At 40.5% G+C, this 26,215-nt stretch overlaps 2 protein-coding genes across 2 annotated transcripts; one reads left to right on the top strand and one right to left on the bottom strand.

The window, feature by feature from the left end:
• Positions 1–1,933: 1,933 nt before the first annotated feature.
• glrx (glutaredoxin (thioltransferase)) lies at positions 1,934–7,033 on the top strand. The gene is made up of 3 exons (XM_062416177.1): positions 1,934–2,177; positions 3,809–3,937; positions 6,557–7,033. The coding sequence occupies exons 1-2, from the start codon at positions 1,971–1,973 to the stop codon at positions 3,920–3,922; spliced, it is 321 nt and encodes a 106-aa protein (XP_062272161.1). The 5' UTR covers positions 1,934–1,970; the 3' UTR covers positions 3,923–3,937; positions 6,557–7,033.
• rhobtb3 (Rho related BTB domain containing 3) lies at positions 6,579–25,779 on the bottom strand. Its single transcript, XM_062416176.1, has 12 exons — positions 25,612–25,779; positions 24,781–24,973; positions 22,479–22,636; positions 21,996–22,104; positions 19,263–19,458; positions 18,909–19,075; positions 14,651–14,760; positions 13,169–13,274; positions 12,123–12,296; positions 8,126–8,292; positions 7,719–7,815; positions 6,579–6,697 (listed from the first exon to the last, which is right to left on the bottom strand). The coding sequence occupies exons 1-12, from the start codon at positions 25,777–25,779 to the stop codon at positions 6,579–6,581; spliced, it is 1,764 nt and encodes a 587-aa protein (XP_062272160.1).
• Between the last annotated feature and the right edge of the window lie 436 nt (positions 25,780–26,215).

Below are 26,215 nucleotides of genomic sequence, written 5' to 3' on the forward strand. Positions count from 1 at the left end.
CACTTCCTCAACAAGGGTGCAGAAAAGAAGTTCCAATGTTCACTAAACATGGTAAAAATAAAAAATAAAGAGTTGCAGTTTGTGGGTCACAGTGCCACTGTACAACAGGAGCCTTTATGTGTGAGCAAGTGTACAGAATTTCTGAGGAGGTACGCAACCAACACTCCAAATGGATGCAGAATACGCAAGGCAGTCATCATGCCCACATGAAGGTGTAGTTAAAGTCTGATTTATACTTGAATCTACACCACACCCTAACCTTAACCTCAACCGTAACACTACTCACAAGAGTTCATCCCTCCAGTTTATCCAACCTAGCTGTGCAGAGCCAATAGGTGGAGCTTAGCCTAGTCCAGCTCCACCTCTAGGTCCAGCCACACCCAAGCTCAGGTCTGGCCCCACCCCAACTCATACAACTGGTAGTGCTAGTTCATAGAACATGGTGACACTCCCTGAGACCTGATGCAGAGGAGAATGATTCCTCTGCAGGCACCAGTGGTGGAAGAAAGTTTGGCAGAAGATAAGCAGGAAGAAGGCACAAAAAGAAGGTGGAGAAAGTCAGTGGGCTTGCACAGCAGATTGTGGTTCATGAAACATGGCTCATAACAATTTTTTACAAAATGTCATTTTCTCAATTGAGTTTTAACATGAGAGTAAGTTTTTTGGACAAAACAAGGGGAAGTTATTAAAATCAACAGTTTGAGAGTAGGGCTTCATTGGGTAAAAACAAGTACAGACTATTAATTTAGGCTTTTGATTTTGTTTGAAGCTATAAAATTGTTAGTCTATGCCTAAAATAGCTCAGTGATTGGCTTAAGGTTTATAGCCTACTGTAAACTCACATGTAAAATCCATCCATGATATTTTGTCAATTACTATCGTATTGCCACAAGTAAGTCTTAATTGCTTTCTATCAGTCAGCTTTGAGCTGAAAAGAACAAGTCTTTATTTGTAATTTTAACTTTAAATGTCTAATAAACTAAATTTAGGTAATAAAAATAGTTTTATTTATATTGCTATGTTTCTTGTGTGCCCTCTTATCCTTCAACAGACTGTATGACCTATGATGACACGGGCTGCTACATGTATTAAAGAGTCCCTGGATAATGTGATATACAGGGTGTCCATAAAGTCTCTTTACAATTTAACACATTTATCACAAAAGCAAATGTATAGATACATCTGTGGATATTGAATCATTTAATACACCTCTATATGGGCACCATTAGTTGCACGAAGCACATCAAGACGGTACTCGATTTCTTGCCATGTTCGCTGTAGCATAGCCTCATCAATGGTGGCAATGGCATCAGTGATCTTTTGCTTCAGGTCGTTGATGTCCCGTATCTTTGTTCGATACACGATACACAAATGCAATGTGATTAAAAACTTTGATAACCACTGAGTACATAGAACAAATCTGATTAACATATCTCATCAATTGCTTTTGTAATGAATTTTGAGACTTTGTGGACACCTGTACTGTGTTATGTGATAATGTGTAACTGCATTCATTCCAGTGCTTTGCAGCATAGACGTGATGCTGATACTGGCAAGATACATAAACAAAATGATTCAAGGCCTACTAATGTACTAATGTATGTGATATTTATTTGTTTAATAAACAAATGTATCATAAACATTTATTTTTTGTGTGAGCATATTTTAGGAAAATAAAGGCGTAATATTGTGGTTTTAACTGTTTTTTTGGTGACTGCATACTGCATTTTGGAAGAGTGTGTATTTTATGAAATGAAATACACTGGTTGACCTGTGACCTGTGTGTTTGTGCAAAACTGCAGTTGAAATAACCTATTATATACAGTCTATGGAAATAACACACTGCATGAAGTTTAGGGCTGAATAAAAGAGAGGTGGAGCTGCACTCGTCAAGCTCCACCCCTCCATTTGGCTTTGCAGTGACACTTGTGTTTTTTTTCTCCTCCACATCATCCGTAGACCGGCTGGAAATGGCGCAGCAGTTTGTGCAGACTAAAATCCAAGGAGACAAAGTGGTGCTGTTCATCAAGCCCACCTGCTCCTTCTGTATCAAGGCCAAGGACGTGTTAGCCAAATACAAGTTCAAGCCGGGACATTTAGAGTGCATTGATATAAGCGGACGCAGCGACATGGGCACCATGCAGGACTACTTCCTGGAGCTGACTGGAGCCCGCACGGTGAGCACTCTGTAAACACAAGGGGGACTTTCACCTCTGTTAGGTCCACTGAAATTGTCTGTGAAGCTAATATGAACTTATTATCTGTGGCGCCACTGGTGGTAAAAAAAAAAAAAAAAAAAAAAAGGTTTTCCATGAAGAGACGGAGCTTTTAATAAATCCAAGTGTGTGTTCATAACGAGTTCGTAATCATGCTAGCTGTATGAGCTAATATCAACAGCTAGACTCTTTTGTTCTTGCATTTGGTTTAGTTACCTAACCAACAGTTCTCCGTTAAGTCTGTGAATGGTTGACGATGAGATATGTGGGTCAATGACGTTATGCAACCCATTGTCAATTGGTGTAACCAGTATTTTTTCATAACAATCTGATTATATACAGGAAAATAAATATGAACTAAAATGTAGAATAAATATAATCCACTTTTAGCAATGCAACACTATGGTTTTTAACACATTTTACATTAATTATTTAGACAAAATTGTTGTTTTTATGATATATCCTGCTCAATATTGACAAAATGCTTTAAAATTTAAATGTAAAAATACTCCAAAAATGTTTCTTTTCATTTGATGTTTTTAAAAGTAATTATTTGTTTAAGTCAACTTAAATACACTGTAGGTGGATAAACTGTTTAATATTTATCATTCTTTTGTGGTTACACTATTTGACATTTTCAGGAGCATTCAGTCTAATTTTTGGTCAAAAAAAAGATTGCAAATGTCATTTCAAATGACATAAAACTAACAAAAATACAAAATGTACATTTTAACAAACATGATGCTGCTTTTAAAACTATTTTTTAACATATTTTTGAATTGCTCATCTTGCCAACACTTATTTGTCACTGACTCATGTATTAAAAGTTGCAACGATACATGACGTCACTGTCAATGAATAGGAGCGGTTTATAATAATATCATTGTTTCCTTGTACCAGTTTCATCATTAGGTATACCTGGGAAATCTGATGCAATCCAAAACAGCAGCTCTGTCTTAAATACTACTTTTACGAAGTTTCAGTTTTTACTGAGTTTGTCAGAAAGGTGATCATTCTTCTGTATATGGATTATTTAGGTCGTGGTGGGTGATGGTGGTGTACTGTAGTGCATTATTGTGTTCCAAATATTTTGCCCCGCTGCATGTATATGGAGTGGACAAAATATATGGCATACTATTCAATATAAAGCACTCCAGCACACCACCACCACCACCACCCACTATGACCTCAGTAATAAACATGAAGTAAAATTATAAATGTCAACAAATGTAGAATTTAAAGCAGAGCTGTTGTATTGTGTTGCATTAGACTGCACAGGTGTACCTCATGAAGTGGCCAGTGAACGTATATTGCTATAACTATGTATATGGTGATATAGTGAAGTTTATGGAGAACCAGTCAGGTAAACTTTTCTACCAAACTAAAAATAAGAAATATATATAATTACCTAATTCTGCCATATTCCTGCATATTGATTTGCATCAGTGCTCATGAGGACCTAACACACCCACAGATGTTACAAGACAATTAATTACTGGGGTAGAAACAGTATATCAGACTTTCTGACAGAAGATCAATGTATATCGTCTCATGTCATATATCATATATCTCCTGTATGTATTTGATCGTAGGTCCCACGGGTGTTCATCGGTGAGGAGTGTGTTGGAGGCGGCAGCGATGTCGAGGCGCTGCATAAGAGTGGTAAACTGGAGGGCATGCTGCAGTCTATTGGAGCCTTGCAGTGACCCCTAGATCTCCAGGTACAGGACACTGCATAGATTCACACACTCCTGTTCCTTGTTCTAGACACTCAGGAAAATTGATTGCATTTGTAGTAACCCACATGAAAAGGAGGTAAGTGCTCAGGAGACTTGGAGAAAGTGCATGAATTAGTAACAGAAAGCTCTCATTAGTGTAGAAATGAATAAATGAAAGGAAATAAAATGCCTGAAGTGGTGCTCTAAGAGATGAAAGAACTAATTGTGTGGTTGTAAAGACAGAAATAAAATCTGCTCCAAGCCCATACTTTGTCATATCCTGATGGAAATGTACAGACGGGTGACAAATTAAAGGCAAACCCTGAATAAATGACTTGAGAAACATTATCACGGATGGATGATTTGAGTATCAAACCCAATCTCATCCCAACCAAACAGTTCAGAGACATGTCGAGTTTATAAGATGTATTTAAGCTGCTCTGGAAGCTCACGGTGCCACCCAGCGGTGCTTTACCTTCCTTTATGTTGACTTTTATTTTGTCATCCGTCTGTTTGTAAAACTGGCTGAAATACCAGAGATAGAAGAAATAAGAAGTAATCTACAAAATGTACACACACAGCAGAGTGTAGACATTCATCAAGTCTGTGGTCTTTTCATTCTAAAACATGTCTTTATTTAAAGTCAGACGTCATGTTATCTACAGTCTGTACAACACTGGCCCTGGGGAGCCACATATGTGTCTCCACGAGTGTGGATGCAGCACTGGGACACACTTTGTTTTACAGTCCAGTGTTTCAGCTGCTGTTTACTCATTAGTTTTCTTTTCTAAGAGAAGATTTGGATTTACACACATTATTTTTGCATTGAAGCAGCAGTCTGACATCATTATGGTTAAAGATACCAATTGATATCCCCTGAAATACTGTCAAAATCTATCAGTGGTTGCTTGCTTGACCTGTATATATGCAGCCTGCTGCTACAACACCGGATACAAATACTATTAATTACCTGTCAATTTGAATGCTGTGTGTATTAATTTGGTTGGTTTATCCGAAAAATTAGTTGCTGTCTTACAGTTAAGCAATTATTACACCTGTTAAGTAGAGATCAGTGAAACAGTAGACTGTAAAATAAACGGACCCATTTGTCTCTTCTAAATGTTTAAAAAAAAAAAAATCATTAATGTTCAGACACAGTATAGTTTACAAAAATAATTGCAGCACCAATAAATCATATTCTCATTATGATTAAAAACAACCTCTCAAATTAAAGAAGAGGATCAAATAAATACTGTGGATCCACCCAGAGGCATTATGGTTTTTAGTGTACCAACTTATGTTGATGATATGATATTTCTCCTATCTGGATACCCCTCTCTGTACACGTAAATGCTACAAAAGGCTTTTGCCTTTTTGTGGGACAGACAGACAGATTATTGTTATTTATTATTGCAAACAGATAAGGAATAGCTTAACATTATTTCATCAACCTGCAAAGGACACAGTGTAAATATCCTGCTCATGGGCTGTAAATAAAATAAAAACAATATATAGTTTGATTACTGTTTTTGTTTTGGTGTAAGGTGCACATGATTTTGATACAGGCTATGTGTAGTAGTAATTGTGAATGAAAGTGCGATGGCCTCATTTGACACCAGACTACGACGGCAATGTATTCCATCTCACGTGGTAATAAGATCGGTCTGAGACACTCACTGATGTTGCATTATAGATCTGAAAGAATCGAATTAATGTGTGCAAAAGAATTGTAATTAAATTGGCCCCTGCTCATATGCTAAACTGAGTTTCTGTTAGATTACAGATGAAAATGAGCATGACCACGCTAACAACAGCATCGCCAGTTGCCTCCCACTTTCCAGTGTGTTAATGTAGGTCACTGCTCAGCTGAAATACTAATCGAGCCACTGGAAAATGAGACGCTCTTGCGTTATTTCAACTTAAGAAATGAGTATGCTGCACTTTTAAAAAACAAATCTAGATCTAACATGACACAGACGCATCATAGGCCATGGTTTAACTGGAGAGGGAGCAGCCCTGTCTCAGGCATACAGAGGATACACATACTGACTTCCAGATGTCTAGTAGAGAGGAAAACACCTTCCCGCTTGTTCAACCTGAAGTCACATTACCCGTTACTGTAGTTTGAAACAGTCCGTGTAGGATCCTGGGTTGTCCTCCAACAGGTGTGTGGTCATTTAATGTATCTGTACTTGTAATGGAGCCATCTGTGTCGCTTTGCATCTTTGAAATCCACCATTTTGCATCCACCAACAGAAATATAATCTTCCAAAGAGCCTGTGGCCAGCCAGTCATTTTATATTCATATTGGGTTTTAAGGATGTGTCATTTTGCATCGCCCATGATGGAATAGTCATTATGCAAAGGACACAGAGTCATTGCTCCGGGGGAAGAAAGGCGTGTCGCGGTGGCGTATGTCACTGCTTGATGACACTGTCCTGTCGGTTAAGGAGTCTCGTGATGTGTTCACTGCAGCAGTGTTTCTCAGAATCAGACCTTCAACCAGCAGGACAGACTGTAAAAACGTTTTCTTCTGTTTCTTCATTGATGACTCGTCTCACTCTGTCATTATTTTCTCTCTCTCTATTCCCCATTGCTCTCCCCCAACCTTGTTCTCCACAGGGTTTTGGCGTCCAAGTGGGGGTCACATGACAATGCAGCGGGACTTGCGTAGTTTACGTCGGCGCTGCTGATACTCACTGAGCTCCTGCAGGTACCCTCTGGACGGCCAGCGTAGCCTCTCCACCTGCTCACGCTCATCCTCTGGAACACAAAAACACAAACCTTTAGAAGTAATCTGCCATACTGACAAAAATACACTGCATCATTTACTACACTTGGCATTTATTCACACAGACACATTCAGTAATAACTCCTTGGACTGTTGCCATGAACACGTTCAGGGAGGCTGAAATATGATGCCATGATTTTGTTTATGCCAACAAGCAACTGAAGATCAGTGGTGATCAATCATGTGCTGTCTTCTTATTTCGGCCTTTGACTTTCGCTTGTGCCCTTCAATACCCGTCCAGTGACTTTAAATGAGTTTTATGTTTACGACTAATGATGACAATAAAACGTGCTACTGCAACTAACCAGCGCAATGTTGCCTTTAATCTTTTTTTTAATGAGCCTGTCTGTTACTGCTTTTATGTGACCCAATAAAAGCATATGACTATCTAAGAAACAATCAGAGATATTATAGACTGTATACCTCATGACCTCAGACATAAATACTCTTTATGTCTGAGGTTTCATTGTGACAGGCTGCAAATACACAGATGACTTGTGTGGACTCACTGAGCATATTTTCCAGCTTTAATGTGTCTGCTAATACATACAGCATATTCTGCTGTATGGTGAGATGGTGCACATAAATACTGCCATACTGTTCTCTATGGCAGATTAACATAAAATACAGAGGCTGTCACAGGTGTCTAAGATTGCATTTGATTCTCAAAACTTAGAAGCAACAAAATAGATGCTTGTTCTCCAAAATGAATAAAGTGAAATGAGTAAGTATTATTTAATTCCATTTAACAACTGATCAGTGGACACCTTAAGTACACCTTCTGTATTTTTGACAAAAAACTGGACACAAGCCTGGCATTCACAACGGACTAACCTACATACACAGCAGATCCTAAAAAGCCTTCAGGCCTTCTGACCTAATTATTTTTAACATGAAGTCTGATGCCTTCAGGTTTGCTATCAGTCTGTGCTCACTGACTCATAAGATTTATTCAAAATGCTCAGATATTTGTTTACAGGTTTACATACTGACCTGAGAGCTCCAGGAAGTCAGGCTTGTGGCTGAAGATCAGGTAGTTGTTAGCGATGAAGTGGAGGAGCCAAACGTACAGCTGCTCTGCGTTGTGACACTTGAAACAGAGACAGCATGCCGAATAACAATTACTCTCTTGAGACTTTCAGATTTTTAACAATTAAATGAATTGACGAACAGACGAAGCCCAAAGCAACTGCAAGTTAAAAGATTAAGCTTGCCTCAGCAACACATGGCATCGGGCAATTCGCTTTTTTTATACAAAGAATTAGCATTTCGGTGACTGAAGGAAATGTTGTAATGAAGTAGTAAGCCGTTTCAAAGACATGCTACCTCCTGGAGGTGTGTTTATGTTTTCAAATCATCTCTCTCGCTTTTAACCTCACTTACTCAAAAGTTTCACTGACCTTTGCTCGTCGGAGGAGTCGAACCACGCTGATGCCCGTTGATGACAGCTCTCTACTGGGCATACTCTGAAGGTAAGCGCACACACACACCTCACACAGGTGCTGCAGTCGTTTCACCTGGTACATCTCAGCACAGACAAGCACGGCCATGGCCTGCAGCACACTGGCTGGACACACAAACGCACACGGCACCGTCTAGTTTTATACATCACATTATGTAGATTTATTCTACATTTAAACAACAGGTGGACACACTTTTTAAACACAGAGAAGAAACCAAAGAAAATGCCTCATTTAATGATAGTTCAGTGAAATAAATGTGATAACCACACTATGATTGTTCATTAAGGCTTAAAACAACCAATTAACATTTAAAAGGTGTTGCATATCCATTTAATTGTCTAGTGAAATCAACTTTTAAATACTGAATTTAGGATGATATGGCACCAAATTGAAGTTTATTTATTTACACAGTGTGCACAAGGCATGGTTGAATGCTGGGACTCTCACTGCACAAAACGTACATAACACATTGTTAATAAAGCATCACAAATAGGGATATTTACTATTTAATACCAGTGGAATTCAGGCCCACAAACTGCTCTGATCAACCCTGTTTGTTGCTGCAGCAAGAAAAGAAGCTCTGATAAACCGATTGTGTGCTACCTGCCCGGGACCAAAAGACCCTCAGACAGAGTTATCAACTAGCTGATGAACTTTGTGAAGCATTTAGCAGTCTAAGAGTTAGATATTTCACTCTGGAGCTGGGGAAGACCAAACTAAAGATAAGGAGAGTGAATACTGGATGTCATTCACCAGGTGGCCAGAAACATGCCTGCAAATAAATGTGAATGCTGCTCCGTGTCTACTGGATGTTTAAATAGGCTGCTGATTACTAACACGTTTACCATAACAACTATCTGAGGTGACAGTGCAGTTTGTTATACTGCTCCCATGTAGCCACAATCCAATGACGGCAGCTTAAATAGGAAAATTAAGGCATAACTGAAGTGTATGTTATGGCCCAGCCATCGTAGCATTATCAGAAATAATTTTCATACAACACTTTTCTCAAATGCTGTTATAAAAGGCTTCACAAAAAAGATGGGATGAGCTAAATAAAAACATTTAAGCCTTTAAACACAATGCAGAAAACACTATGAATCACTATGGATGCAACAAGAATATAAACATTATTAACATATATTTTGCCATTAAATCTCTAATCTTTTAGTCATATTTTACTTGGGGGTAATAACATTACCATCACCTTTGTGTAACGCCTCAGACTGTGCATAAATTTCATGCAAATCTCTTAATAAAATCCACGCCATTTCTATGGTTACAGAACACATTATCATCACATCTCAGATGCTCATTAGTCAAATCGCATTAATCATATCAATAAATCATCTCCCATTGCTCTTTCCAAGCTGACAAATGACATCCTTGCATCCACACAGGAATCAAACATCATGCTGTCAATTCTATTATGTAATGTCACAGTGTCGGCTAAAAATGGCTCCTGATGTAACCTGATTCCTGTCATTCATGTCAGTCAAACACCACCCTCAGGATCAACCTCTCCCTCCAGTAAACGCTGATTCTGTGCATGCTTCTCTGACAGGTTGATGAACAGTCAGCCGAGCAGCAGTCACACAGAGGTTTTTTATTCAGTTATATATTCTAAATATGAGCTGAGTTATATATTCTAAATATATAACTCAGCATTTACAAAATATTCTACATATGCTATCTCACATATACAGTGAATCTCTGAAATGAAATGCAGGGATCGTGCTCTTCCTTTGATTTCACACCATTTGCTGGTGGAGTTACCTTGCTTTGACCTTGAATGCTGAGCACTTATATAACAGTGCGGCTGCAGCCTCTGTAGCTCTTTCATGGCTTTAATTTCCTGTTCTCATGACTCAACGTGAAGCTGTATCTCTGGAAACAGATTTCTTACCCTGGTAGCACCTTAAAGCTCCATCTTAAACCTTGTTGGTTGAAGTTTTTGATGATTTTATTCAAGGGATCATCAGCTTGTTATTCAGCTGATTATTCCGATCCTTTTGATTGTCTATACAGCAATCTTCATTATCCTGTATATCAGTACTGCAAATGAGAATCACAGCCAGTGTTGTAGGTGAGTCATTCAGTAACTATCAGTTACAGGTATGATATGACTAGGCTGTCTATTACATATCCATTATTGTGCTTTCGGAATCTATAAGCGTCTGTAGTTGTACGGCTCAATTCACGAGGGACTGCAGTTGTGATGTCACGGCGCATGTCATGAAAACACACACACAAACACACACACAACTGCAAATCTTGTCACTCAAAAATGCATTTAGTACTTGTCATCACTAGGGGGCAGAAAGACTCAAAAATAAACTCAGCAGGGAACCTTAAAGACCTTATCTTATTAATAATCCTTAAAATGGCATTCCTTCTCCCTCATTGGAAAATTCAGAATCTATGAATATACAAATAATTTAATTTCAAAAGTTTAATTGCTGGACACAAGATCATTCCAACTTTAAATAAAAGCCCATTCTCAGTGTTAGAGGCTTCAAGTTTCCACATCATACTTGTGTAAATTGCATATAAGGCCTGGATTGACTCCAAACTTGTTGTGACATCACAAATCAGATTTTCAAACAGCTCAGAGAAACTTTCCACTTTCAGCATATGGATATAAAAACAGGCATCAAGTGTTCAACTCTGCACATAAATCCTTCTACACAGTGAGGCTCAAACATTTAAGTAAAGGAACAGGAAGAATATGCATTTTTGGCTTCAGCTAATCCTTTTGTTTTGGATAAAATTGCTTATTCACCGGTGGCAGACACCAAGACACATCAACATCATCACTGGAGTCCCTCTGACCACTCGATAAAGGTAAAACCAACATTCACTGTGCTGTTGTTTGGTGCACTTAAGATGTTCAACTGTTTTCCACAGTATTTCACTTTTACTCTCTGCTGTTGATCACCAGACTGGAACAGTTAGAATGTGTGAGCTTGTAGACGGAGAACAGATGCCTGTAATTCTCACTGAACTAGAATTATTTGGACTGTCAAACCAAAACAAGCTGAAAGTAAAGCTGCAGGCTGTGTGTTGATTTGCAGTGGGATCGACATAATAAGCAAAGCTTTCACATTACAAGGAATGTATATATATTGTTTCATGCAACTTTACAGTTGTAGAAGCTCCTCAGATGTCATTTTATGCATACTGTAGCTCGGTGTCGTCACCAGGGAGCTTTATCATCACTAATTACTTTGAAATGCATGACAGGCAGTGAAGGAGGAAAACAACAACAACATGTCCAGGGCTGTGATCTGGCACCATTAAAAGCAGATGAAGCAGTCATGCCACGGGTTGATTTTGTCATGACTAAATATAATTTCATTTTAAGCTGAGTGCTGTTCTCCGCACGCCTCCCGAGACTGACACTGGCAGCATGTCGCAGTCACACAGATGGTTGACGGGTCTTGTCATCTGTGCTTTTGTTTTAGGCTGCGTTTAGTTAGCAAGGCCTAGAGCAAAACACTGCTGTAACTCTCTCAAGTGTTTTCCGATTTGGGATCGGCGCGCATTCACACAGTACATTAAAATTATATCAATCGTCCATTGTCCTTCTGTAAAAGACAGTCTCATTTTGTTGGTCAGATCCATCTAAAGCGACTTTTATCTCAAACAAACATCTATTTTGAGTTACTGCGCCTTATTAAATCAAACTCTATTTTTATTTACAGCAACAGCCTGAGGGGGTAGCTATAGGCAAGTGAAAGAGTAACACACTGACTGAGGGATTCCCTGTGCAATCAATCTCACCAGCACACAAAATCTGCTACAGGCTTTAATTAGTGCACAAGATGAAGAGGAGGGGAGGGCACTTTTCTTACTATATTTAGAGATGTGTTGTAGGTGCCATTTGATCGTTAATCTTAAACAGTCACATCTTGGCTGTGTGCAGCAAACTCACCAGGGCAGCAGGAATCAGTGTAGAGGTACTCCAGGAAGGACAGGAAAGTGTCCGAGGAGACGCCGTGAATAGGCACCACTCGGCTCCGGGCCTCCGCATACTTCCCACTGAACATGGCTGCCATGACGTCACAGCGCGCTACAAGCACTGCTCGGTGAGCTGGCAATACACTACCTAGAAAACACACACACACACACACTTGCAAAATGAACATCTAGGTTAAGAAAATAGCAACTGGGAAAGAAGTGTGATGTGAAATGCATCAATGAGATCATAAAATGTTCATAATTAAAGGGTTTAATCTTGAATGATAATGATAAAATAAATCTTTGATCTTAACATGTTGGAAGATGGTTATGAATGCAAACACATTTTCCAACAGTCCTAATTTCACTGACGTCACTTTTGCTACATCACAGAAGTACACAGGCCAAGCACAACTCAATTTGGCTTGATTTATGAGTAATGATCTGTCATTGAAATGAACAGGAAGCAAATGACATGTAAAGCCTGGGCACAAGTCCTGACATAATCGCCCTCATTAAGTGCCATTCACAAGCAGGGACAGCTCTGCCAACAATCCATCAGCTATTCAGGGAAAAAAAAAAAAAGCTGCTGAACAAAAGCTGGTGAAAAGCTAGATGAACAAAATATGCATGCTGAAATTTTACTGATCATATTTGAACTTGCAGCTCAGAGGTGCAAGAGGACAAGAAAATCTGTCCTTGTATGAGATAAATATTGATTATGAGAGGCTTTGGGGCATTATTTCTGGATTTCTCTGTTTGATCCTTTAATAGAGAAATGGCTAAATGCAGCTCATGGAAAAGCTTTTGGCGAGATGAAACATGACAGGGACGGAAGGCGGCCCTTCCCTCGGAACGTTTTATCTTATTTTGTCTCCAAATGGATGTCCGGGCCCGGGACTGAGATCATAATTCAATCAAGGCTAATAAAATGTGACCTTCTTCTGCAGTGTGACAGCGCATGCATTTAAAAAAAAAAAAAAAAACGTGTGTACGTCTCACACATCAGCGCCACCCCACCTTGCACCATGAAGATGACATCAGAGTAAAGAGGGGAGTTGAAGAGGTTGACAAGAGTCTGGGGACCGAGCTGAGCCGCCCGTGCGCTTGGGGTGTCTCTGGGGCCCTACACGCACACACACGCACACACACACACACACACGCATACACACGCATACACACGCATGCAGCAGAGAAGAAGGAAGAAAGAGTAAAAGGATACAGAGGGTTAACATTCATCTGCTGGATTTCAGGTACTAGTAACCAGCACAAATGCCATTCTATGCATTTATGCCACCTACCCAGTGGAATACAAATAACCCCTCTGCCAGTCTTGATTAGCGCTAACCAAACACACTTGAACTGCAATGCCAAGATCGACAAATGATGGAGCTGGCTCACACTGAAAACAAACTGGAAGCCAGATGGTCGCCCAAAGCAGTTCATTATTAACTAAATCACACCATTTAAAGAATGTATAATACAATATTTGTGTATACAGTAAACTGCACGGCACAGTATGTTAAGCAAGCAGTCTGAGAAACTGCGTGTGTGTGTGTTTGTGCGTGTGTGCACTCATTGTTTTGTTAAGCCCACAAATGAGCGTCGTCAAAGCGTCTCATTACCATTACGTGACCTTTCTCTGTCAACTAAAACATAAAAAGCTCCATATTCTCGCACTGTTCTGCGAGTATCTGTCAAACACACAGTCTTCAGTAGAGACGGCAACTGAATCAGACCTCTTTGATTTTGTAAATCAATGGAAAGCACAAAGCAAATTTCAGCCGATGCCACTGAGTAAGTCGACCCGGGGGCATTTTGGTGGAAGACGAGATCAAATCATGACAGGACATTAGGGTGTCTCATCGTGTTAAAGTGTCCCAGCTGTCTCTCGGTGTGTCAGCTCGTCTTAACACTTCCTCAGGTAGACCTAGTTCTATCTAGAAGGGTTGGTAGACCGTGCATGGTGCCAAAGGCTTGTCAGACACAGCCGTGTCCTATCCTGATCTTTATCTAAATATTAAAGGGGGGGCTTTTTACGTGGAGCCACCTCTTGTTTCTAAAAAAGAAACAGTAAACAACATGTTGAATTTCAACACTAATGTCCAGTGTGAAGTCCTTTTTAAGATGCTGTGTTGTGCTTTTGATCCTTTGAGAGAATCTCTTGTTTATTCTGTGCTAATACCCACAGTATCTGATTTGATGTGATTACGGGCAGTAATTATGTAAATATGCTAATTACAGCCACATGATTACTGCGCTGTTTCTAAACAAAGCTTTGCTAATTAAGGAACTGTCAGTTTGTAACTATGAAAATGTGTTAATACTTTCAAAGAGCAAGACTGACACATTACAGATATTTAACCTCTTTTCTTGGAATATAGCACACACAGCATAACATTTTTCTGATCTAAGATTATGCAATCCTTATGGAATTTGTGGGTGAAACTTGAGAGAGGTAAAGTGTGTAAGCAGGGTGTTTTTGAACATAAAAGACCTCACCCTTTCTCTGCCGATGAGTGATCGTATGCGCTCCATAAGCTGAGAGACGGCCAGCGAGCTCTTCAACTTCTCTTCCAGGGCCTCCTGGAGGTGTTCCCACTCCCACGCTCCTACAAGACATCCACAAACACGCTGAATCTGTGGACCCACAATAGTACAGTTTACAGAAACACAGAGGCAAACTATTTTCTAGCTGGCACTGTGCTCTGACCACCCACACACATCTTACACCCAAGATTCAGGGGCTGTTTTTCTCAAAGTGGGTTTGTTCTAAAAATGTGTCTGCTTATATAATCTACGGTGGTTATGGGTGGTACGCCCAGTCCAGATTCCAAGAAAGTCAGAAGCAGAGACCCACAAGCCTTTTACAACACACATTAACGACCATGATAATTTCTTATTTTGTTTTAATTCAATATAATTTTAGGCTGCTTTTTTATAGTTTCATTTTTTTTAAGTTGGTCTCTGGTTATAGAATTACAAAACAATTACAAAAGCATTTAACAAATATAGCACACAGATATTTAAAGGTCTAATCCACATTTTTACAGTCTAACTTACAGGTATATCCACATGTAAGATTCAATAGTTTGACTTATAGAAGAAAAACAGGACTTTGGTTGTTTCTCATCTGATGACATTGACGATGCATTTTATCTGAGTATACAAAAATGATTATTAATTATTGAAATCGCCATCAAAAATGCATGATGATCAGCGCTGCAGCTCAAAGTGAACTTGTGAAACTATTAAAAGCACAAAAGAAGACAAACTAAAACTCTTCACCCCACATTATCAAAAGATTGACAAACATTGACGCTGCATTTCTTCTCTTCAGGGGTAGACTCCTGTTTAAAAGCCTGCAGCTTGATTGGGGTGGTGCGCTCTGCCTCAACAGGACATAAACAGACTGTCAAGGGAAGAAGAGAGTTGGACTGGGCAGGATTTAGCTCATCATTAGTTCATAATGATGGTATTTGGGCTGATAGAGGGATTACCTCAACACACGGTGGCGGATAATGACACTGCACAGCACAGACACCTCTTAGGCAGGGCGAGAGATTAGCTCGGTAGCTGTGGTGCTGATGCAGCTAGACATGAAAAAACAGAGCTGTATGCACTGGTAGGTGTTGCTAATAGGTGGGATGAAAGGGAACGGAGTGAAATGAAAAATATATTATGCAAAAGGAAAAAACATCAAAATGCTTAGATGAAGTTTCAGTGTTCATGTATTTCTTCTCACCCTCCCACACAAGCACAAATGCTGAGACTGGATATTTTTTGAACAGTTAGTAAAGATTAACACTCATTCCTCAACGGTTTTCCTTAATCTTATCCATAAATGCTGCATTCCTGACTCAAACCCCCCAAAAAACACAAACTAGTGTCATTTATGCTACATTCAGTTTTTCTGGAAAACAAAGAACATCCATATTTTTTATGCAAAAACAGCTTGTGTGTGGTTTAAAACATGACTCAGATAAAGTCAGAGTGACCACACACACACACACACACACACACACACACACACACACACACACACACACACACACACACACACAACAATCCCTCTTTGTCATAAACATGCAATACATGCTTTAAACCTGAACATACACACAATAGCAACCCAGTGACAAATTCAATAATTCAGCAGCACACTACACAGGGAGACACAGTCTCAAAATGTTAACATCACACTAGCAAAGTCACGGCCTCTATCTGTCCACACACACTCAAAAAAAAACCCAGAGTGTGGAATTATAACGCGACTGTAGCTCTGTGTGTTTTCACAGAGGCATGATATTGTTATGGTAATTTATTCTGTTAAGCCAATAAAATGAGTCACAACTAAACAAAAGAAGTGAATTGTGAGCATAAGACATTTGTCCCAACTCTAGGAAAGCAAAGTCCAGCTTATTGTGGGTTTATGAAATGAACATCAACTGTCGGCTCGCTGTGCTGCGAATGTTTCTGCAGGCAAAGAAGGCACACGTTCACATCTGATTAGCCATTTCAACAAAGTGCACAAATACAGAAATGCATACACTGTATGTGAGGTCAACTGTTTTAAACACACATCAGTCCCACCACCATGTCGAGGGTTAACATTAGTCACTTTTCACACGAGACTTCACATGGTCTGCCTGCAGGGTTTTATGGAAACGTGACATTCTTATTCTGCTCAGCTCATGCACACATATTCTTCTTTGAGCTATTCTTTCCAAAGCCATCATATTATCTCCCATAGACGCAAGCAGCACATCTCCTCTCCCTTAACACTCCGCCCCCTCTCTCACCCTCACGTCCTGCCACCTTCATTTTTCACCTTACTCACAAATTTCCTGTCCTCTCCTCTTTCTCCCTCTCTATTACTCAAAACCAAAAAAATCCACTCAAGGACTTTTATATGTAAACACACACTGCACCCTCCGTCTTTCAACTGCTGGCTTTCTTATTCTTATTCATACAGTCACTCAGACTCAGTCTAACCCTATAATCTTCTTTCCTTCTGCGCACAGCACACATACACACTGAGCTTATGTGTTTGCGTGTCAGCCTCTGTGTGTGTGCGTACGTGTACGTTCAGTGCGACCATCAGTGCTGCTCACATACATGTTAGGAGTTATGAATCAGATGTTAGCACAGCTTTTTCGCCGTAAGGACTCCAGCGCAGCATGCAGCCTGTGATTAAGAGCTGGCATGCACAAGCCCTGCAATCTAACATGCAGCAGGCACAGCACTGCAGACTCTAAGCTGCACACTGAGAAGATTTTCATCACAGCACTGAACTCAGAAAATATCACACGCCTGTTTAACTAAGCTTCACGTGTGGGAAGAAATACACTTCCACAACTGCTGAACATTTTGCAAGCTCCACAATTTACAACATTTTGCTTGTGTGTTTTATGCCTGCATCCTTTTTACTGAGAGTTCATCATTTGTTGATGTAAATACAAGGCTAACATAACAGTCTAAGTCTATCAAAATGATGTGACTCAGTGCCTCTGTGTATAAAACTGGTATCTGTAATGTTTAATAGAAGCGAGCCATGTGGAGATGAAGGAAAACATGAAGGGCCTGAGGCATCTAAGTGAAAATGGGTTAAAACACTGCAAGATCACACTATGGCACAAAGAATGATCAGGTCTTATATTAAAATACTACAGTTGCTTACTATCATGCACTTTTAGTTTGATTTCTGTTCCTCAGCATAATCGAACACTGGATAAGACCCAACAGCAGACCAACTGCCCTGCGCTGCCAGGGGACATTAATCATCACATCTAAAGCACTGGAAAAAAGAGTAACTGCTCTGAGTGTCAGTCCAGCTCTGATAGTTTTATTTGAACAATTGTAGTGTGCAGAATGTGTCTAAAGTGGTGACAGGAAGCATCAAGGCTGAAATACACACACCAAAATATATCACCACAACTGGGTTATCAATGATATATGTAATTCAGCAGTTTAAGCGGTTTGCTGAGCCCAGATTTATCCGGACAAAGTGCATGTTGGCCTCGGTTTTTGGAGACAGTTTTGTACTCTGATCTCTACTTTCTACTTGGCACTTCCCGCGCAACTGATCCTGCTGCCAGACAGTCGGGTTGGGCCGCTTCATCCTGGTGAAACCACAGGGTTTTAATTAGTGGGGACAGGATGCTTTGCTCTGTTGCAGCCCTGTTGACGTGATTTAGGTTTCTGCAACTTTGAGTGCAGAAGTAATTTAACAGCATTCACTGGAATTAACATGTGATTCACCACCTGGAGACACCCTATTTTAAGTTTTTAGTTTCATTCTCTGAAATGAATTGTACTGGGACTCTTTTTTATGACAGGGCTTTCTTTTTAAAAACTACCCAAAAGAGGAGAGTCAAAATGACAAAAAAAACTCTCCCAGAGGATTCTCTCACCATGAGGTTCACACTGGCCCACTATTGGATGGATTGGCGTAAAATTTGATGCAGACATTTATGTTCCTCTCAGAATGAATTGTAATACCTTTGGCGATCAATTTGTCCATTACTTTGATTTATGACCAGAGCTGCTAGAGTCACTGTAGACTAGTTCTAGAAAAAATGCCAAAAATGCAATATTTCCAGTAAGGATTTGCTTTTTGTTGTTGTTGATGCTAGTAAATTGAATATCTTGGGGTTTTAGATTGTTGGTAGAACAATGCAAGTGATTCTCTGTCAACTTGGGCTTTGGAGAATTGTGATTTTGGGAATTGTGTGACATTGTTAACAATTTCCGGGTGGTTTACCTCTGTAAATGAACATGAGAGTCTCCCACAAGCACATACACAGGAGGGGGTCCTTCACCACCAGACGAGACAGCCGTCCAGTCAGGTGTCCCTCTGATCGTGGCATGTCATCAATAATCCCCCCGTCCCAGGTGGAGAGCAGTGAATGGGGGCCTGCATCCCGCTCTCTGCAAACACACCGTGACTGGGGACGTTCCCTATCAAACCCCAAGATGAAATTAAGCACAAAATCCTTCACAGTTCTACTTAAGATGACTTTTTAGGAAGAGGAAAAAAGTTCCTGCTGGCTACTGACTCACACGGCTAAATGGCTTGTTAAGCTGAATCCTGTGCACAGGTTAACAAGTCTCCTACCTGGTCTTGGGCCCCAGGAGCAGCTGTCTGAAGTATGGGCTGACAGCACACAACACTGCAGCGTGCGCCCACCCCAGCTCTTTCCCAGAGTCCCCAGCGTAGAAAGCCACATCGGCGAACTGCACGCCACGCTCCAACAACCACTGCATGTCCTGGGAGAAGCTTGACTCCTCCACTCGAATAGGGGGAAGACGTGCTGAACGGAGGGAGGAAGAGGGAGCACGGAGGGTGAAAAGAATAGAGAGAGGAAGGTAAGGAGGACGGGTTGAGTAAATGAACAATCAAGCTCGTCCTAATTCAGGAAATAAAATGTGAAGATCCAGCAGATGTATTATTTTCACCTATGTCTTCCAGGGAGTTGTGATTTACAGTTCAGGTATATCCATTTTTTGCTGAATATATCTTGTCTACTTCAACTAGTGGTTTCCCTTTTTTGTGACATTGGCTTTTGACAACTCGAGAGAAATGAGGTGCTCTACGCTACACACAGTGGAGGGAGAGGAAGGATCTTTTAGTCAGGATGTTGTTGTGCCCTGTTGCTCAAGTTAGGAAAAAGAACCCTTCCAGATATGTTTGTCTTTGCACTAATGACAGACCTGCAAAGACGCAAGCTGAGGCTGCTGTGCTACATTGGACTAAAATAAACTGAGAAGTTGTCGTGTCTGTTTGTAGTACAGTGGATTTTTCCCTGCGTCACTTAATCCTGAGGCTGACACCAAAGGTTGACCTTTACTGGTTACGTTTTAGATTGTTTTCAGATATAAACAAACGTCAGCAAGCAACCAAATCTACTCAGCACACAAAGCACAGCCAAAGCTTCTTTTAAATAAGGTTAATGTTTAAAGAAGATGTAGGAAAAGTGCAGGCAAGTGTGAGAGAAATGACTTGCAGTGAATTGAGTGAAAACAACAAATACAAGAAAAGTACTGCAATGTAAAAAGTACAGAACTATGAATAAGGGGGGGGGGGGGGGGGGGGTGAAAACCAGTGCATTGTGTTGCATCTATTTATGAATTCAGATTTATAAAATGTGAAAATAAGCACTGAGCAGGGGAGTAAAGCAGGAGGCAGGAGGGGACTTTGCAAATCATTGTCCTATTATAATCCTATTCATGCTTCATACACGCTGCACCTCTGTGGACCTCATCTCTTTTTTATAGGAGCTGAAATTTGGCCGTGAAAACAGTGCTGTCCCTGAATCAGTGCACTTCATATTTAATGCAGGCTTCACCGTAAGTACAGTTAAGTGGTGTTGGACAGGCTCCAATAACTTCACCAGCACGGGTCGCCTTTTTGGCACAACTTAAAGCTGACAGTCACTGCATCAGATTTAAAGACGAAGCAGCAAAGTGTTCAGATCAATATTTAACACCAGTCTAACAGTGTAGTTTACGTTGAATATTTTTAGAGGATTTATTCAGTAAAAATTAACTACAGATTAGCACAATGAGTTGGGTAAAAAGTAATGAATAATAATACTGGAAAGTTTTTTATTTCTTTTCTTTACTGTGCTACTAGACAAAATAATTGTTATGTGCTTTGGTGAAACTAGATTCTGTGATATTTTTTATCTTAACCCTTAAATATTTATACATTTTTCAAAACTCCTGTTTCAGTTTAAATGCATTTTTAATAACTGACTTTCATCAATAGAAAGTCAAGTACTCCATGAATGTGGTTCTGAATTTTAGACTCTTTTAATCATGGCTAGCATTGGCCTTTTATCTTGCTTGTATTAGTGGGTTTGTGTAAAGGACTAGTTCTACATTTTGGGAAATATGCTGATGCACTTTCTTACTGTGAGTTATATGAGATGATTGATACAACTCTCATGTCAGTGGTGTAAAATACAGTCTCCATGCTGAGCTAAGCTAACTGTCTGCTGGTTGTAGCTTTATATTTACCATACAAACGTGAAAGTACTATCAATTTTCTCATCTAACACGCATTTCCAGAAATGTAGAACTATTCTTTTAAATCTTCATGTTTCTGGGCATTGCTGCCACAAACAAAATGTTCTGCAACTGAGTTTCAAACAATAGAAAAGCCTCAATCTAACATAAACCGATACAAATAACATTTTCCAAATCTGAGATAATTAATTTGTATACATCCATACAAATTTAAAACACAAAACAAAACAAAAACTGCAGCAGAAATGTTGCTAGCAGGACAAATATTTCTTGGAGTTAATAGTGTTCAGGTCAAATACCTTCACTGATTAAGAAAATTTGGTTGAAGATAAGCTTAATGAGTAATCCTCTCCAATCCCACAATCACTGAGCTGCCTCAGAACAAAGGACTACACTCTCAGTTGTTTCTGTGTCTCGTGCCAAACAGAGCTCAGTGTAAAATTGATTCAGACGTCATTGAATAAGATTGGTCTACCTAGCTCTTGTCTCTTTTCTTATTTCCAGTTTGGAACAGAGGATATTGATCTGGATAAAAACGTCTGTGCTCAGCTCTTTTTACGGCTATGTAAGCTCAATCCCTTCAGTTCCACTCAATGATCTCTATACACCATGGACAAGTGATTTAAAGAAACAATAATTACTTAATAATATAAAAATGAAATGTGTAAATGAAACAGTAATCAAATTAGTTAAACAAAATGAAAAACCATTTAAAATTTGCTGGAAAAAAGTTAAAACTATAAAAACCAATGGGACACAATTAAATAGCACTTACAATGAAAGCAAGATTCGTTTTTAGATACCAGAGTATTCGTCTGACCTGGTTGTTCCAAGTGAGGCGGACGAAGCTCGTTCACTTTGTTTCCTCGCCTCTTCTCAGGCCTCTCTTTGGCTTTGTGTTTCAGACACTGAATCATGAAGTACTCCAGCTGTACAATACAGAAATACACACCGTAGTTCAAAAACAAGGTGCAGAAATATAGCGTTGTTACATCATCAGTTCTTCGCTTTGGATACAAAGTTCCTCAGAAGAGCAACAGAGCTACCTGTTCTGTTTTCTCCATTCAAAACAGTACCTACCTTAAAATGCAAGATTAAACTCCTTTAATTGAGTAGTATAAAAGTTTAACGCACTGTATAAGATTGCAACAAAAGCAATCAGTTGCTTATTCAATCACAGCAGCTAAAAAATGGAACAAATAAATCTGAATAAATGAGTCTGAGGTGAATTCTGACTCCACGAGCAGCAGTCGTTAAATTATCATTTTGATGCTGTGACTGCTGTGTGATGTCACTCACTCACCACGCTGCCAAAGTAGCGACCCACGAACACATGGTTGAGAGAGGGCAACTCCAGGTAGGTGGCCCCCAGGTCCCGGGACAGCTGCAGACCTTCACTGTGAGGCACACAGCTGCTCCAGTCTGATGCACACAGTGGACACGTACAGGGAGGGCCTTCATCTGAACGCAGAGAGGACAATTCAGCTCTGAGATGAAATCATGCAAAGTGCACACACAGCAGAATCTAATGAATGTATGCAGGTATCTGAGAAGCGATGGGTGAGCCGCTGACATTGCAATATGCTTTTTTTTAGAAATCATGAAGCTAGGATGAATTGAATTACTAATGCTGATATGTCCTTAGTTTCAATTAACTTCAGTGGTCTCTAGCATACAGTCTGTAAAAAGAGCATTCATTGTTCAAATATTCAACTAAAATATGAAATTTTCTGCCATACATACCCTCAAGCAAAACAGTCTGATAGAAAATATATGTGGCGAGCAGAAAACAAAGCTTTTTTTTGAACAAATTAAAACAGAAGACATATTTCAGAAAACAAACCCAGATTCTTCAACCACATGTGGTTTTATTGTGTGGACCCGCCTTCCTAATTCCTCTAGTCAGAGTCCACAACAACATAAGAGTAGATCATCTAGATATGATGTATCTGCAATGTAACATGGACTAAGGACCAGCCATGGTGTGGCATGTGTGCACAGGGACCAAAGAGACAGAATGAGACAGAAAATTAGAGGGATTAGTTGAAGGAGAACAAAAGCCCACAAAACGACTGCACAAAGGAAAAGAGATCCAGAGAGAGGCAGAGAAAATGAGCGGGACACACAGCTAAGTGCTGAGGCATTTGATAAATCATACTCTAATAACCTACAGGCATGACACAGAGAGGGGACTAGACAGTGCGTGTGTGTGTGTGTGTGTGTGTGTGTGTGTGTGTGTGTGTGTGTGTGTGTGTGTGTGTGTGTGTGTGTGTGTGTGTGTGCGTGAATGTGAGAGAGAAAGAGAGAGAGAGGAAGAATGAAAAGGGGTGTGTGTGAGCGTCTGATAGGCAGTGACTTGGCATATCAGTGGTATGTTTGTGTGCACGAGGGTGAGTGCGTGCCCTTGGATAAATCTGCCAGTGCTCCTGCGCTCGGCGTTGGTTTAATGGCTGCTTTAATGCACGTACGGCAACGCTCGCTGCCACAGCTGTGCCGTAGGTGGTCGAAGTCGAGCAGAGGAAGCGCTCAAAGCTTAGCTGTCATTCTCTGCAGTCACGCGGGGGGAAATAGCATGAAATACCACAAACAGTGCAGCCACAAACAAAAACATAAACAAAGGTCTACAGCTATCCACTCCCTCTCTTTCCCCCTCTCCCAGCAAAGACTTGACTTAGACTGTGATCATTCGGAGGCGCAGATATGACAGGATCTCAAAGTATGTTGCCAAGAAAAGCTAAAAATACCTGCTGTATTTGATGTGCTTGTTTACAGAATCTTGATTCATCTAGGGTCAGTGTGTCTGCAACAACAACTGTAGACTCAGATGCAGATACACATTATATTCATTCCTGATGTGTTGAGCAGATTCCAGTAGCACTACACCCTAATGCACTTACCCTGCTTGATAAAGTAAGAGCATTCTGCACTTTTGGGCCATGACAGTGTGTATATTTAAGCTTTTTGTGGTGGCTCTCTTCTGCTTGCAAGGCTTATTATGGCCCTAAAATATCAACTTTATGTCCTGTGTTGGTGTGTTTTCGTGCTGAGAGGCTGACAGCCTGAAGTCAGCCAAGAGGAGATTTAATCATGAGCATCCTCCTTGTTGCCGTGAGGACATGCTAGAGGACACCAGGATAAGACAGTGGTCCTTCTACACCAACAAGAACATATCATTCTAAAATCAAAATCATTAACTGAGGCAACAGAAAATGAACCGTAAAACAGCAGAGAATGAAATATTGACTAAGAAATGATGACATGTATTTGCTGCCTCTCGAACAAAACGACAAATTGAGATGATTCTTAAACTTTTTCACATCCAGGACCCCTAAACTGACACAAACTAGATCACAGACCCCCATTTGATATTGCTTTTAGATGTTTTATAACATAAAGTGTATGAAACAAATGACCAAAATAGTCATACATTCGGTCATTGTGCTACTGGATGGAATTATAGGGAAAATAAATGACTCCTCTTTTTGGGGGTCTTCATGCTCCACTTTGAGAACCACTGTGTTAGAGGAACCAACAGTTGTCAAGGTTTCATGGGCAAAACAAAACTGACTCCAAAACCCAAAAACACAGAACAAAGCCATCCTCACCATTCAGACGCGCTCCAACGGCGACCAGGATGACAGGCACACCCCAGTGCCTCAGTAGCGGGCGGAGTCTCGGAGCATAACCGTTCCGGACTTGCTGGAAGGCCAGTTTATCTGTGACTGAATATTTAATGACAAGTATGTCTGCCTGCTCAAGTACCTTCCGTACGCTGGTCCAGTCGCTGTCCAGCAAGTCCTAGAGAAGCCAAACAACAAATATGAATAGTAGAAGGTCAAAAGAGGACTGACAGACTTTCCCCAGCACCACCCCTGACGGGGTTAGACAGCCCTATAATAGGACGAATACAGTGCTGCTACAAAATCAAAACAGTGCTTCATTTCATATGCTATTAAGAACAAAAGTTCTTTCATCAGTTTTTTTGTGTGTGTGCAAAGCATATTGAAATAGCGTTCTCCTAAAAATAGATATATTCTTATAAGCCTGCAATCAGCACTGGAAGGCAAGTGGCCTTGGAATTTGAAATGTTTTACTTCTTCTGAGAAACAGAGGCAGAGGCAAAAGTGGCGCACACATTTTCACAATTACAACGCTCTGGCAAAATTACTTTTTCATGGTGTGTTTTGCTATCTTGGCCTGACCTACCCTTCCTGTGCAAATCCAAATACATTTAGTTTCACACAAGCAGGGCCACATCCTAAAGAGTGTAAGGGGAAAAGAGACACAGCAGCATGTTAGAATGACTCTTAAAGCTCTCTTTTAAGAAACACATAAAGGGAGGACACGTGAATGAGCAAAATGTGTGCATCCACCCCTGCAGGTCCCTCTGTCTCTTAGTCTGCTCTGCACACAAACACAAAGCATCAGGCCCTTACCCAGCTGGGACAATCCCGAACCACTACAGTAACATCTCCAAACACACGTGAGGTGTACTCCATGAAGGCCGGATTGTGCAGGCTGCTCTCTAGGTCGCAGGGTCCGACCAGCGCTCCATGACCCAGGTAGCTCCACAGCAGGCCTCCCTGCAGCTGGCCCTGGCCCATGATCTCCTCCCCGGGCCCGACCCCTCCAGGACACTCGCTGCCCAGAGCCACAATGTGAATGGACCTGCAAGCCAGACAACTGGTGTGTGAGAGTGAATGGAGGCATCAGCAAGCAGCGCACAGGCAGATGCTGATCCAGAGGTATAGCGCTGAGGGAGAGGAGGCACCTCTGCTTCCTCTACTCCTTATTATTCATGTCTATCACGGAGACAGTGCATCACTTTCATGTCACTGAAAATGATGTGAGAAAGAAGCTTGGCGAGGTCATTGTTATTATGATTAGACTATAGCCTACACCTGAGCGAGCGTCATGGTTCACTAAATCAGACACTTCAACAGGAATATTGCTGTATTTAGATGCATCAAGCTGTGATATACTGACAATAAATCAAAGCATGCAGACATACCAGGACCCCCCCCCCCCCCTACATCCCAT

The sequence above is a fragment of the Scomber scombrus genome, chromosome 3 (assembly GCF_963691925.1).
Source record: "Scomber scombrus chromosome 3, fScoSco1.1, whole genome shotgun sequence".
NCBI lineage: Eukaryota > Metazoa > Chordata > Actinopteri > Scombriformes > Scombridae > Scomber > Scomber scombrus.

Coding starts and splice junctions, on each gene's coding strand:
- rhobtb3 (XM_062416176.1), bottom strand. CDS start 25,779: ATGGGCCAGGGCCAGCTGCAGGGAGGCCTGCTGTGGAGCTACCTGGGT. Junction 19,076..19,262: donor CTCCTGGGGCCCAAGACCAG/GTAGGAGACTTG, acceptor GTGTGTTTGCAG/AGAGCGGGATGCAGGCCCCC. Junction 13,275..14,650: donor CACTCATCGGCAGAGAAAGG/GTGAGGTCTTTT, acceptor GTGTGCGTGTAG/GGCCCCAGAGACACCCCAAG.
- glrx (XM_062416177.1), top strand. CDS start 1,971: ATGGCGCAGCAGTTTGTGCAGACTAAAATCCAAGGAGACAAAGTGGTG. Junction 2,178..3,808: donor AGCTGACTGGAGCCCGCACG/GTGAGCACTCTG, acceptor ATTTGATCGTAG/GTCCCACGGGTGTTCATCGG.